The sequence below is a fragment of the Akebia trifoliata genome, chromosome 8 (assembly GCF_017979445.1).
Source record: "Akebia trifoliata isolate Shusen 1 chromosome 8, ASM1797944v1, whole genome shotgun sequence".
In the NCBI taxonomy this organism is placed as follows: Eukaryota; Viridiplantae; Streptophyta; class Magnoliopsida; order Ranunculales; family Lardizabalaceae; genus Akebia; species Akebia trifoliata.
Genome location: NC_141382.1, coordinates 52,528,803 through 52,544,702, shown reverse-complemented (window position 1 = coordinate 52,544,702; position 15,900 = coordinate 52,528,803). Strand labels below are relative to the sequence as shown.

General features: G+C 36.7%; 1 protein-coding gene across 1 annotated transcript; it reads right to left on the bottom strand.

Moving 5' to 3' along the window:
* Positions 1 to 995: 995 nt before the first annotated feature.
* Positions 996 to 9,390, bottom strand: LOC147397763 (uncharacterized). The gene is made up of 7 exons (XM_086449673.1): positions 9,232 to 9,390; positions 5,569 to 5,964; positions 5,408 to 5,460; positions 4,640 to 4,677; positions 3,282 to 3,600; positions 2,332 to 2,651; positions 996 to 1,882 (listed from the first exon to the last, which is right to left on the bottom strand). Exons 1-7 carry the CDS (start codon positions 9,242 to 9,244, stop codon positions 1,267 to 1,269), a joined length of 1,755 nt encoding a protein of 584 aa, XP_086305799.1. The 5' UTR covers positions 9,245 to 9,390; the 3' UTR covers positions 996 to 1,266.
* Positions 9,391 to 15,900: the final 6,510 nt, after the last annotated feature.

The following is a 15,900-nucleotide window of genomic DNA, read 5'->3' as shown; positions in this document are numbered from 1 at the left end:
AAAAATTATTTTTCACCTTGAATTTTAATTTCAAATTTGAGAGTTATGTGAAAGTTCAATAGCCATCTATTTTCAAAACCTAGATCAAGTCCAAGGAAATTGTTTTGTGTTTTGTGAGTTTTTTTATATAAGTTTTTGCCATAAAATCTAGAGAGTTGTGGTGTTGGATTGGCCATGTGATAATACATTTGTGCAAAAAACAACACCCTTAGTCTTAAAATATTTATTGAGTTAATAAGGAAAATGTTTCTCAAAAAACAATTAACGAGGATAAGTGAATCGTCTTCCTAAGCCAATTTATCCTGGACAAAGGTTGTATGAATTGAATCTTGTGCTCGCTCTAAGAGAGTTTGTTTGGAGACAAGTTATGCGTTATCCCACATTCCCTACAGCCTCTTATTTGTTATTTTCAGTGCCGAATAGAATAGACTAGACTAGCCACCGACATTACTGATTGTGTTGGAAGGCGAATCCTTTGAAAGCAAGGAACAGAAATAGTTGCCACGTCGCATCTTCTCATGTCAGTCATAATGTTTAATCATGTTATTTATCTTCAAATAGAAGGTGGTGGCATGTATGAAAAGGGCTTATTTGTATTAATGAGTTTTCTAAGATAATATTTTGTGATTTTGTAATAAATCCATGTAGCTTCAACTCCAACATTTTTATTTATTTATTTATTATATATATAAATAGGAAAACGGGCATGGCTGGAGCGTGCAAATTAATGAATAGATATTCCCAACTAGAGATTCCATTCAAATTAGTAAGGTTCAATGCTGTCTATGAAACCCTAAATAATTTTGTTTCCAATCACCCTTAGTAGATTGACAATGGAAAGTAGTTGCAGAGATAGTATCACCTATTCAAAACTAGGTTTAAAGATAATGGTTGCACGTAGTAACATGTTCATTCAGTTAAATTCACTTAATGGCTACTAAAATTTTGGTGACAAACCTCTTCTGCTCCACCTTCTCTCGTCATGATAATAATAGTAAAGATAAGTTATCCTCTTTCATTTGGTCAACAAGAGACATTAACATATACAACAACTAAATACTACCATGATTTCGGTACTACTTTCAGCCCAAATCAAATTCCAGCCATGCAGAGAATATAATCAGACAAAACATTGACTTAATATAACAGCCAGAGCCGCACCTCAAATCTCCTGATTTTCGATCTAGAAAGAACAAAGATCTCATCAAATAAAACACACCTAAGATCAAAACCTGCATCAAAGATTTGATATTTATTGATCTCTGTCTAATCTCCTTCTGCTTCAACCAGTTTCCCACGAACCCATTTCTTCTTGGATGTGGTGCTACTGATACAAGTCTCAGCTTTCCCAATCACTGGAACCCCTGTTTTTAGCCCATTGGGCTGAAGGGTTGTTTGGCAATTGGTAGCATTGTTAAGCTCAATTGGATTCGTTTGGTGGTCTTTTGGATCCGGTTGGTTGATCGGATTATCATACTCTAATTGAGGTGAAGCATGACCTGTGGAAATCGGTTCCACAGGCTCCCCACTGTCCAGTAAGTTCTGCAAAGAAAACTTTCTGAAATCCAAGTCTGCACTCCCATTATTACTTAACGTGGGGGCATGGATCCCATTTACCTCATTTTTGTTTCGTGAAGTAAGACCTTCGTTTCCTATATTTGTTTCCTCATGATGTTTGCCCAGTCCACTCGACTCAAAAGAAGAGTAACTGCCATCCTTGCTTCCACGAGACAAGGTCTGTCCTGTTTCTATCGCTTCGATAGAATGAGTTGCTTCAGCAATGAGCTTCCTGGTTTCCATGAGTGAAGCTCGTGCTAGAGGACTCTTTGCTGCAGCCATCTCAAGGGCCCTTGCAGCCTTCATAGCTTCCGCAATCAGTAGCCTGCCAACAAACATAAACAATGCCCAGAGATGTCATACAAAAAGGATATATTTCCTCAATGGGCTCATGAGTAGTTACCTATATGACCCCAAGTCAACATGCTCTTTTAGTGAATGAATACACGTGGTAGAAAATACTTTCGACCATATTAAAAATACACTTGTAGATTAAACTCGGAAATCCAAGTTGGATAATTTAAGCTTCCAAAATATAAAATTATTTCCTTGATCTTCTAACCAGAAGGGGTAAAAAATTAAGTTTTAGAGCTGGACCTATCATTCACCAGCTCTTGACTACCATGCACCAACCGAGGTGTAATCAGGTTAAGGCGAGGTTTTGATCCCAGGTACGTGGTATTACCACTCACATATCTTACCACCTAATGGAGGTGGCATCTTCAAAGAACAAGTAATGATAGTTTTTTTTATAGAAAAAAGTAATGGACTTACTTTGCTCGCTGCACGGCTTCAATTTTTTTTGTTTCCATATCTGCCCTCTGCGCTCTGATATTCTTTAACATCTCCAACTTCGAATCTGCTAATGGATCCCTGTATGGTGCAGCACGGCTTCTCTTTAGCCTGGACCGGCCCTGGCTCTTTGTCTCCTTTCCAGAACCATTAATAGTGTTACTAGCTTTGGCTTTCTCCTTTACAGAGCTCCTTCTTACAGACTGAGGATCTCCACTTGACCTTCTCCTTGGCTTTCTTTCGGCTCCGACAGGTGTGCCATGATACTTAGACAGTGCAGAGTAAACCCGCTCACGATAACCCTTTCAAAACAAAGACATTGGGAAATATCATGGGTTAAAGATAATGCAGATATAGCTTGAGCCAAAGATCAGTTTTTCTCAATTGACAATGACTCAGATCAGCTGTACAGGATCAGATAAGTAGTATTGGAGTCATATTGGTTAATTTGGTCTTTAGCACCAATGCTTTGAACCTTGGACTTGCTTGAGAAATCTAAGGTTGCAGATGGCAAAGACTTATAATATGGTCAACTAAGAGCATTGAAAGGGCACATGAAGCCACCATTGGATTGTTCAGACCATCCCAGTTCCATGATCTTAACCCACATTAACTAAGATTAAGCAGGGTTCAGAACTAATAAGATGTGGATATGGAATTTATCCATTATCTGATTGATATGGATAACCCATGTTGAAGTATCTAGGCAACACACGTCTTTATTACAGAGATGTTGTCGTCCAAATAAAAAAGTTAAATAAGGGCAATCTGTTAGATTGGCATTGGAGATAATCCAAAGTGGATATCTCAATGGTTATGAAACTGTCCTTTAAGGTCTCTAGTCCCTACCAAACAGGAATTGTACCTTGCCTCATTGATGTAACAAGAAATGTGAAACATGACAAATAGATATGAAATGAGTATGCCCTTACTGGATCAGCCCATTTGGCAGCAATAGCCGCGGAGATCTTTTTCCGTTGCTCAAGGGACTTTGGCGCTCTCTTGCTACCCTTTGGCCTAGGGGTTGATTTCCTATGCTCAATACTCTCCAACCATTCCTGCCTCAGCTGTTCATCCAAGATCTTGTATGAGTCCCACTTCAGCTCTTCTTCACCAGCATACCCTCTTCTAGAAGCTTCGGCAATCAAGTTCTGCCACTCAAAACAGCAGGTTTCCTGCAGCATCAGCTTCTCACGGCGCCGCTGCCACCCAATACGTACTCCAACCCCAATTTTTACCCTGGTCTCTTTGCTGCACAATATTTAAATAGAAAAAAGGGACAGAAGATGTTCTGGTTACTTGGTCAAGAAAAATTTTAAATCAACATTTTAAAGCAAGAAACCCCCGTGAATTTGATGAAGACAGATCGAACTTGGGATATGGTCAAGCAAATGGAGTACACTATTCAAGTTCAGAAGGCCATACAACATGACATGAGCATGGGTATGGAATCCACGGTTGACTATATCCAAATATCTATGTGAAAAAAAGTAAAATAATTCTAAAATTGAAATTGGAAAATAACAAAGTATTACAATATTAAACATCGTTAATATAACCCCTTTAGTTTGATTGGTACGATCAATCATAAAATAGTACAAAAAACCAGCCATGCCTTTTTTTCCGGATACCATATAAATGGACAAAGACTTTGAATCCCCAAAACAAGAAAAATCAGTTTGTGTTCATTAGGAGCAGAAATAATTAATTACTTCTAGGAAAGTTGAACCCTGAATATAAGATGATAAAATACTCAAATTCCTCCTGTTGTGCCATACTTCAGCATCAATCTTCTTGTGTATAATTTCCTTGTATTCACACAAGTACAATCACATTTTTTTTCCCATTCCAATTTGTTATTCTCTTCTTCTCCTTTTCAAGGTAACCTATAAGTGTTGGGCTATTTCTAATCCAAGTAGTGGCCCACCAATTGATTAGCATAATCTGAAGGATATAAATTTTAGGTTTTGTATGGAATTTAAATCTAGCTATAAATGATTATAGAAAAAAATCAATAAGCTTTCTCCCCAACAGCCTTGTCAACTAGTATGCAACTTGCAATTTGAATTACTTAACTAGAAAAAAAAAATATTAAATAGAAAAAAAAAAAAAAAAAAAGGTATTAACGTCGAAAAACCAAATAGAAAAACACCAAAAGTTTATGAAGGACATCAGATTTCCATTCATAACAAACTCAATAATGGTCAGCGGACTGTGGGAAAACAAAGATTGTAAAGATCATAAATGTTCAAAACAAAAATAAAAGAAAGTAAAATGGCATAGGACCTACCTTTGAGCATGTCCCAAGTTTGCTAACTTCATCTTGACCTGCATATCCAAACTCCTCATGAGGGAATGAACAATTTTCCACTCAATGTGGATGAGACCAGCCTCATTAAAAATAATAAGAAAAATGTAACATAAAATATCCTGATCCTCCTAACATCTGATGTACAATCCATCTATTGTGTTAGCCATCAAAATATTATTCACGAACTCTTCAATGTGACAAGAAATCTACTGAGATTCAAGTTGAAACTCATTTTAGTGGAACTCCAATAGGAACGTAAGTCTATCCATAAAGTGGACTCAGAAAATTGATCTACATGACTTAATTCCACTTGTCTCGATCAAGTTATTTGATAAGATCTCAGATCTCTGTCCCTGATTTATCATTTTCATTATTTGTTTCATCTGTTGTGTTTTATCAGATAATTCATACAAACTCCGGACATTCACGACCAGAGCAAGTTGATAAAGTCTTTAATTCAGCTCAACAAATGGATTTTCGAGTCAAGTTTTTGGATTTCTGAACTCTGGGAAGAAAACAGTTGCCCCTAGATAAAATTATGCCAGCCAACCGCAACTCGTTAAATTGTTAGGATCATCCCATTGGTACGATATATGGACTTGCCATGGTAGTCCATTAATTAGTCAGCCTGCATTTTTATGTAGGAGAGCGCCACTATTACAAAATTATATAGACTTAAGTCAATTAAACTAGTTTTGAGAACTTTTCCGATGATGAAAATGTGAAATTATTCTTACATGACATCACCTTGGGATGCTGCATAGCAAGCTTAGTTCTCTCTCGGATCAGCCGAAGGGTCTCTGTGCAAAATTTAAATACTTGTAAAAATAGTGAAAATATAATACTACCAGAAACAAAGTGAGTAAATAATGACAAAAATCCATATCAAACAAATCTTAAGCTCTCACCTGCACTATGTTTTCTGCCTTTGTTCCATGGGACATTCCCCTTATTTGCTTTGGAAATTCTCATACGTCTTAGACTCTCTCTTTCATCCAGATTATCAGAGTCTTCATCAGAATACTGAGACGGTTGGGAATTTGAATCAGGACTCCACTGCAAATTGTGTCCATCTTCACTTTGACCCAAATATTCTGGTTCGAGTGTAGCAACTGCCTTATTCAGAAGTGTACATTGAATCTCAAAGTTCACTTTTCTTGGGATCTTGATGGACACTTTCCACGCAGAGGCCAACCTCTTCTCTTTTCCATAAGTTAGTTTACCCAACTCATAACCATGAAATTGGGGCTGAGCCCTTGATGTGCTTAAGTGATTTTGAAAGGAAGGCTTCGAAGTGGCAATATCTATTAAAAATGTCATAGTAAAGAAATCATTAGTAATTAGAAGTAATAAGCGTAAAAGCACAAGTGAAAGAAGGCAAGAGCTTAACTTCCACTGTTGAAAAAGAAGCAATTTAGCCATTGGGAGCCAATGAATAGTAAATTCATCATCAATAAGAAATTTTGTTTTAAAAAGACATCAATATAACGGCTACTCTAGCATGCTTATCAAAAATATGTTTTTTTCTTTCTTTCACCATTCTTTCAAACTTAAAGAAACTGACTTGACATTAACATCTCAAAGCTTACAGAATTTATGAAATTAATCAATATTTTTTTAAGTACAATTTTATTAAAATCAACAGGGGGGGGGGGGGGGGGGGGGCTGAGGATTCCTCCAAAATACAAGAGAGGAAAAGAAAAAGAACAAAAAAACAAAAAACGACAACACACCCACGAAAATTACAAGGAGCAAAGCTCCACCCATCCAAGCACAAAATCCTCAAAGAACAACTCATCAAAATCTCTGCTCAATTTGCACCAGTAGAAAAGAAGACCCAGTATCTCCATAATCATGTTTCTAGACGATTGCTCCTTTCCTTGAAAGATCCTTTTAATCCTCTCCTTCCACAGACACCAACCGATGGCAAAAGGGAGAATGACCAAGATATATCTCTTTCTGGTGAAAAATATGCTATGATTCCATCCAACAAAGAAAGACTAAATAGACTTGGGGAAAATTCAAACTATATGGAAAATAGAAAGTAAATGAGCCCAAATCTCAAATACAAACACACAGTGGATTAAGATGTGGTGCCCGACTCTCCACAAATCTTGCAAAGGTAACAAAAATTAGGACCATGGAATCCCCTTTTCAGCAAATTGTCTTAGGTTAGGATTTTTCCAAGAGAGGCCTGCCAAATAAAGAATGCAATTTTGGACAGAACCAATGGTAATCAAATGGAAGATTCTAGGAAAACCCACCAAAAGGAGGCAAAAGGGCATTGTGAAAAGAACTCACACAGAACTTTTTATCCTTATTACCACCCCCATCTCTCCAATCATCCCATTCACTGTAGGAATAACAGAATTGTGCCAATCCAGGAGAGTTGCTACCTAATTGATTTTCTAGTCATTAAAATTTTTCTTAAAACCCAAATCCCAATCAAGAACCCTCCCATTGCCAATCAGACAACCTTTTACTATCCTATAAGCATGGTACAACAAAGGGAACTGAATTGATAAAGGAGAATCTCCATACTAATTGTCTTCTCCTAAACGCACATTATCCCATTTCCTCACCCTGAACCTAATCTCCCTATTGAAGTGATGAGACATTTTCATAATACCTTTCCACACAATACACCCATATATACCTTTAGCATCTCTACTCTCCAACCAAAATTCTTCTCCCCATATTTTATTTCGATTACCTTTCTCCACAAGCTCCCTCTTTCCTCCCCCAAAATGCCATAACAATTTCTCCAAAATGGCCCTATTTGATCATTTTTGACCTCTAATTCCCAGCCATTCATTCTTCCTGGGGGAGTAGATGAGTCTCCATATTATTATTATTTAGGATCGAGATGAGTCTCCATTTGAAGAAGTGGTACTTCTTGTTGCCATCCTTGTTATTCCAAAGAAAATCCCTCACTAACTTCTCAATCCTACCCTCCACTAACTTGGGGATGGAAAACAACGGTAAGAAATAAGTCAGCATACTTGCCAAAGTGTTTTCCAACAAAATTCCCTCCTTCTGGGTGCTATTTTGGACTTTTAAGTACTTAATCTTTTTCCGATCCTTTCAATCACAAAGTAGCACCCAAAGGAAGACCCAAATACAAAGAGGGGACCCAATCAATCTAACAACCCATCATCACTGCCACTCTAGGGAACACAGGAACTTCCTCCACACCAAATAACTTGCCTTTTTGAAGATTGATGTGCAGACTTGAAATTGCTTCAAAACAACAAAAAAGAACTCTCAAGAATCTAATCTGCTCCCTAGAATTATCCAAGAAAACTATCGTGCCATCAACAAATTGAAGATGAGAAATCAACGTCCCTTGATCTTTTACTCTAAACTCCAACAAAGCCCCAATCCTAACCACTCTACCCAATAGCCTATCCAGAGCCTATGCAATGAAGACAAAAATGAAGGGGGAGAGAAGGTCTACTTGTCTTAAACCTTTAGAGCATCTGAGAAAATCCGTTGGGCCACCATTCACCAGAATTGAGAAGGAAACGAACGATACACATTTCATAATTCACCCAATCACCCCCTCTCTCCAAACCCTATTCTCCTCAATAGATACTCCAAAAAGTCCCAACTCACATAATCATAAGCTTTTTGAAGGTCAATTTGCCCGCCAAACTAGGATTTTTTTCTCCTTAAGCCTTGAATCAATGCATTCCTTAGCAATTAATACCCTATCCAAAATTTGTCTCCTTTTAATGAAAGCCTCTTGTTCTGGCTTTTATTAAACCTCGAAAAACCTCCTTCAATCTAGTGGCCAACACCTTCGCTACAATCTTGTACATCAAGTCCAAGAGATAATGGCTCTAAAGTCACCAATGTCCTCCGCCTCTGATTTCTTCGTAATCAAAACCACAAAAGTATTGTTAAGCCCATAGTCCAAGAAACTTCTTTCTTGAAAGTCCTTGATCACCTCCATAAGATCATTAGCAATTATGTCCCAACACTTTTTATAGAAGGCCATCATGATTCCGTATGTACCCAGAGCTTTCTCCCCACTATCTGTGAAATAGCCTCTAAAACCTCTCCTTCCTCAATAATCCTTTCCAACCACTCCTTTTTTTCACAGGAAATGATATCAAACTCCAACCCATCAGCATTAGGTCTACGAGTTTCCTTTTCAGCATAGTGATTCTTGTAGCACCCCAGCACACTTTCCCTGATTTCCTCTTCCACAAAAATCCCATTAATGACTAACTTAGAATTATGATTGTTCTTTCTATGAGGAATACAATGCGTAATCTTCGTCTCAAGTGGAAATACCTAAAAATAAGTTATATTGAAAATAGAAAAACTCCAATAGGTGTTGACATATTAACACTGAGCAATTCGTCCTAACTCCTAAGATAGTACCCCTGAAAAAAGAAGTTTAATAAAATAGTAAACCCTAGAAGAACAAACACTCCCTTATGCTGGGTTGGGGGTTTTTACTTTTTATAAATTAAGTGGACCCATGAACCATGATTGGATGAAGATACAAGTTCAAACAGAAATTAAAGTGAACAACAACAAAACAGTTGTGGATAGAGAAATACCTAATGAAGGCATGAGAGATCATTCAAGGGTTCAGTAAGAAATTAATATGTAGAGCTTGTTCAGATTCCTGTAATGGCTCTCTTTTTCCCTCGTTTTCCCTTTCAAGGAGATAGAGAATCAGACTGTGTGAGAGCCACACACACAATGTCCGAACTTCAAATATATGTCGAGATAACGAAGCAAACTGTACCGATGTCGATAGGTGGATTCGGGTCGAGCTAAGCTGAAATCGTAGCCCATTCCTAAATCCCTTTTGGGCCGCCATTGCTAAACCCTTATCCAGTCCAGCCAGAACACAAAAGTTTTGTGGTTTCCAACTTTGACTTGGAACTTTGAAGTTTGACTTCAAATAAATCATCACCACCATATGAGTCTTTGTCATGACTTTTTAATATTATTAAACTAAAAGGTCGCGAAGCATTGCTGGTTAGTATTACTAGTGATTTTTCAAGTTACTTAAGTAATGGTGTTGCTTATTTAGATACTACTAGAAACTTTATTATATCATTATTGGTTGTAATAATAAGAAAGTTTATAAGGTTTTTACACAAGAACTTCATCTCCATCAAAGCACATTCCAACAATTAGATATTATGATTTTAATTTTTAAATAAAAACCTTGATGAAAAGTTTTCTAATTTTGTTATTTTGATCATAAAAAAATTTAAAAATGGGAAGTTATGATATTTTAGAAATTAAAAATATATCCACAATTGATAAATTCGTTGTTTTTGAAAAGTAATAAATTAATTAATTTTTTTAAAGTGACAAATTTCGTTGCATTTAAAAAATAATAGACTTCTCAGATAAATCTTCAGAAGATACTCAAAATACATATATAATAATAAATAAATAAATGCTTGAATCGAAAGTTATATCTTATGGCATAACTTTTTACTAAATAACTTGCCTTTTTGGAGAATAGGATATCATAGCTCATGGTAGAAGATGTGGAAGGTTAAATTTGCAAATCCTAAGATGATGACACATATCACCTAAGGATACGAGGAAGTTGATTGTAATATTATTGTACCAAACTCAGAGCTCTGAGAAGGTTGGCTTATAACTCGGATGAAGGGAGGACAAAACCAGAAGGTGTCAGGTCAGAGGGATTCCTTTGAAACAGTGCACCATCACAAATCACTTTTGTAGACAACCCGATTTGAACGGGTCCCACTAAAAAAAAGGTTAAAAAAAGATGTATTTTATTTTTTAAAAAAACCTATCAATGAGCCTAAGGGATAAAATTTTCAAAATTCGATCATTTTTGTTTAAATAAGAAACCTTAGGACTTCTAATAACTCAATGGCCTACTGTAGGACTAATTCATCATCTACCATTTTCTCAAGCACATCATCTTCTCAAACCCTCACCCTTCTAACCCCAAATTGTCTATCAAGTTTTGAGCCCATTTTTAAGCCTACCTAGAGCTCACTGATCCCTAATCACCTTAAGCCCCACGTTACCCAAGTCCAACTTAACACTATCATCTTTTCAACCTATCATCATTTTAATCCTAAATTAATCAAGTCCAACCCAAACTCAATAGACCTAAATGCAATTCAACCTAAATCATTATCCAATCCTAAGCCAAAATTATTATTTTAACCCAAACTCATACCTATGTCCATGATGATAATCAATCAAGATTCATACAACCCTTGTTTATCAAGATTCATACCTCCTAAAATCATTCTATCTAACCTCATAATCACACCTAAAACCTACACAACCCACACACAACTCACACCCCATGTCATAACCTACCCCATCACTTTTTCAAGACCTTGTTGATAAGAGGAGATATGATAAATAAATAAAAAAAGATCTAACTCTTAGCTCATCAAAATTGAGATTATCGTTCCGTATACAAAATCTTTAACAAGGGGATAACATATGCCCTAGGTGGGGATAAAGGTCTTGAAATGTTAGTGCAATTTTTAGAATACATGATCTGCACATGCACAATCAAAGGCGTTATATTCCCTGATGAGTTAGGGAAATAGTGGCAATCGCTAGCTGTGGCATCACAGAATTTTACCTTTCATTTTATATCGCGAGTCACTTTGAATTTTAATTTGCAGGTCCTCGATCCTGCAGATGTAGCTGATAGGTCCCAATCAGTACAAGCACAACAACACAGAATGTATTCTCTTTGGGTGAGAATGAACCACAAATTTAAAAACTTCTGATCTCCCCTTTCTCATTGCCTTTCTTCTTAATTTATACACAATAGAAATAACTGAATTAAACTAATGGCATCCGAATATTTAGGAGACTCAGTCACCCACTACACCTGAATTGCAAACGTGCAATGAACTGCAATGAAACCAAAATAAACCAGCAAATACATAAAAAAATAATACTGAAATAAAATAACTACAGCTGAGAAGAAAGGCTAGTAATTTGGGCTTCTAGGTATTAGTGGCTCCTGGGCATCAGTCCATATAACGTGGGTTGGGCCTCAGGGCCCGAGATGATCTCCTGGGCTTATTAACCCCTACTCTCTTTAACATCCCCCACTTCTCTAGCTTCCATCATAGAGAAATATTTCTTCATCTAGATGTAATTTTGCCAGATTAGAGACAAAAATCCCAGCTGTTTTGCTTAAATTTAGAGAAGGATTGGAGAAAGAAGGAAAAAAAAAATGGGAGTTTTTGGATCCATGGTAGGAGCAGTGCTGGTTATGTTGTTGTTGATCACAGTATTGCCTCTGAAAAAGTGGTTCTCTCACACGCAGTCTCTCTCTGTAGTGAACATATTCCAGGGGGAAGGGGGAGCAGTGTCAGTGGAAGAATGTGATGTGTGGGGAGAAAGTAATAGTGCTCCCAAAGAGCAACCATGGGTTCCATGCGGATTGCATCAACAAGTGGTTTGAGTTCCATTCAACTTGCCCTCTTTGTAGAAACCCAGTCACTCTGGTTCAACTTCACCACCAAGGTCTCCTTTCTTACTTATATTCTCTTCTCTTTGAGAGATTCTCTTAACTTACAAATTGACTTGATTTTTGAAAGTGGGTCTAAATATATTACCCTCAATTTCGTTACTTTGTAAATATAAATCCTTCATTAATTCTGTTGAGGAAAATCATTTCTTTTTGTATATGAATGTGATTAATTCCAATTGTTAGTACCACTTTAGGATGTATTAATTATTAAACCACTTTAGGATGTATATAACATCTGATCTCGTGTACCCTTTGGGTTTCATCTAATTTCCTAGCAAAGATATTTTCTTTTCTCTTGAATTTCTTCACTCTCTCTCTCTCTCTCTACAGTGACACTACAACCTGTGATTAAATGAGAGAGAAAATCCTTTCTATCTTTGTAAGAATGAGATGAGGATAACTTTCAAGTTCAGTTATGATCTCAGAAACTCCATTCACCAAAGCCATCTGCAAAAAGGTGAGTCCTACCAAGAAACGTCCACAGCTGAGCTGTGTGCAATCTTGGTTGTGGTTTGTGGAGCCTGATAGTACTCTTGTCAACAACAAGGAGCTAGCTAGGTATTGGTACTGTTGTAAATCAAGTAGCTTGAATCCCACAACTGCATCCATCAACATTCACCGATTGTGTGGCGTTCCAAATAGAATATGGGATGGGATTGATCCGATAACATTAGTTGATGAGAGATAGATAGTATTTGGAGATTCGGCCCAAGGGAGAGCGAAAATCGAAGTGAGATCAACGATGATATTGGGATTGGCATCTTCATAAACTAGTTCCAGTTGAGTAAAGTAGTAAGCAATAATAAATTACAACTTGTAAAGGAAGGAAGGAAAGACAAGTTTTAAATTAGCTAACTGAACGAATCGACTCACTTGATCGAGTCAACTCGGTACTGAGTCAAACTCGTTTGATCGAGTTGACCCGGTATCTGAGTCGACTCAGAGCCGAGTTGAATCTGTAGCTAGTCGACTCAGCTGCCGAGTCAACTCGGTCAAACGAGTTGACTCAGCGAACGAGTTTGGCTCAGTACCGAGTTGACTCGATCAAATGAGTTGACTCAGACACCGAGTCGACTCGGTCAAACGAGTTGACTCAGTGTCGAGTTTTTGACTCAATGCCGAGTTGACTCAGACAAGCGAGTCGACTCAGATGCCGAGTCAACTCGGTCAAGCGATATTCTGGTCCAATATTCGGGTTCATATTGAAGCAACTGATCTCATAAGTCTTTGACTCGGGTATAATTTACCGAACCGATAACCAACCAATGATAGTGTCCTCAGTAGGGCTCCACACACGTTCATTTCCCTTAACAAGGATAACACCATGGTTCAATTCGGACGGGTGTTCAACTATTATCCGATCCATTCCATGCCATCTTTGACAATGAAATTATGTGAAAATTCGTGAGGGTTTCTGCTTAAAAACACACAACGTTGACCAGATGTCAACACTAAGGAAACAGCACAGAAGAAGTCGAGGTTTGAAGTTGTCCCTCTCTATTATTTATCTTTTGTTGACGCCAACACCAAGGAAACAACACAGAAGAAGTTGAAGTTTAAAGTTCTCACTCTCTTTTATTTATTTTTTTCTTTAGCTTCGAATAAGAAAGTACTTGGTCCAGCCTCCGTTGATTTAAAGTTTTTTTTTAAATTTCATCCCTTAATTTCCTAAAGAACTCCCCTCCCATACATTCAAGAGTTGAGTGGCTACTTAACTACGGATTTTGTTTATTTGTTTTTTTTTTTGGTTGATTAATGGGGTGTTAGGCAAACCCCCAACCTGAAAATACAAAATTATACCCTATCATAGGCATGTTCGAAAGTATCCTTATATATAATATCTATCAACTGCTGAGGTAGGATTACACTCTATCACATGTTAACTGATTTTGTTAACATGTGCTCTAAAGGTACATGTTAAACTGCATTAAATATCCTTGAAAAATTGAAATTTGTACCCAAAATGCCTTTTTTTAATATACCCCCTAACGTTTATTCCCAAGGTGTAATAAGTGTACTTTAACCCATGCCCATAGGGCACATATTAACAAAACCCCTTAACTACACCTTTCCATGCCCACCAACCTGGCAATGTTGATTAACCTCTAAGTAGAACTAGACAAAAATAAATTAAATCCATCGAACTAGTGATTTCAGGGCTAGTAATAACATAGGTACCGTAGTGAAAAGTGGTTCCACACAGGTATTATGGAGATCTTGGATATGTAGGTTAAATATTCATCACTCAACAGGAATTGAACTTTGTTGAGCTATGGCCCATCGAGGTTAAGTTCTTCCATGGGATGTCTATTACCTACAAATGGGATTCCCCTAATTATGGGACATTTCAGCTTAATATTGATGGTTCCATGCGAGTAACTCTTGGGGGAAGTAATAGGGGCCATCATCCAAGACTACAGAGAATCGCCCATCAAGGCCAGCTGGTTGTATGAAAGAAAAATCAATCTTGCATGACGTGTTGATTGCCGAAAAAAAGGGAATGGATCAAACTGCCCATTAGGCATGATATTAAACACCCCAAGTCGTCTCAAACTCATAAATTATAATACAATGCATCATGGGCAAGTGCACCAAGCCATGGAGGGTTAAGAGGATCATCTCTACAACTTAAGACCTATTGACTAACTTTGAGATGATTAACTTCTTCTTTGCCTATTGAGAAACAAATAAAATAGCAACCTTTTTGGCCTTTCTTTTTTTTATATTATAATTTTTGTGTGATACGCATGGTATGACATGTTGTGCATGAGGTATCTTTTATTCTACTACACTACCCAGCATTGCGGAGGTAAAGGGCCAGCACCCTGTTGTGTAATACCTTGAAAACAAAAATAAATATATAATAATAATAATCTTTGAATATAAAAGTGTTTGGTTAAATATGATAGATAATATATAATTTATTCTTTTCCACCATTCTCTTGATTAGGGGTACGAAGGTAATTTTACCCTAAATTAATTTGGACACTTTGAAAATACCATCTTCAAGGATATTTATCTTTTAACTTGATTTTGACAAACCCCTATAGTCCTAAGATCATAACTTAGTCATAAAGTAAGAATCTATTTAAACTAAGGACACAATTATCATTTACATTTGAATAATTTGCATGTTTGAACACTCAAATGTCAAATTTTCACTTTGACTTTACATAATATGTCAAATTTCCTAAATTTTAGGAGATAGAAAATTTTTAGACAATTTTATTATTCTAAGATTTTTAGTGCATCGGATATACTCGATCATGGATTGAATGTATATATATTTTTATTTATTTATTTTATTAGAATAATATATACACCCTAATATATATATATTTTTAGAATACATGATCTGCACATGCACAATCAAAAGAGTTATTTTCCTTGATAAGATAGGGAAATAGTTGCAATAGCTAGTTGGTGGCATCACGGAATTTTACCTTTCAGCTTATATCGCAAGTCACTTTGAATTTCGATTTGTAGGTCATCGATCCTATAGATGTAGTTAAATAGTCCTGCAAATTGCAAAAGACTGCCATGTCATATAAGAATAAATAAATTATCCATCGTGAGACGACTCACAAATAAGTCTCTTTATCTAAAATTAATGATTTTTGACCTCTCAACCTGACAGGTAAACTCAAAACTCAGCTACATGTCATGTGCAAAGAATTGTAAAATCTTTCGCTCGGAATACACAGCTGTACTCTGGGGAGAC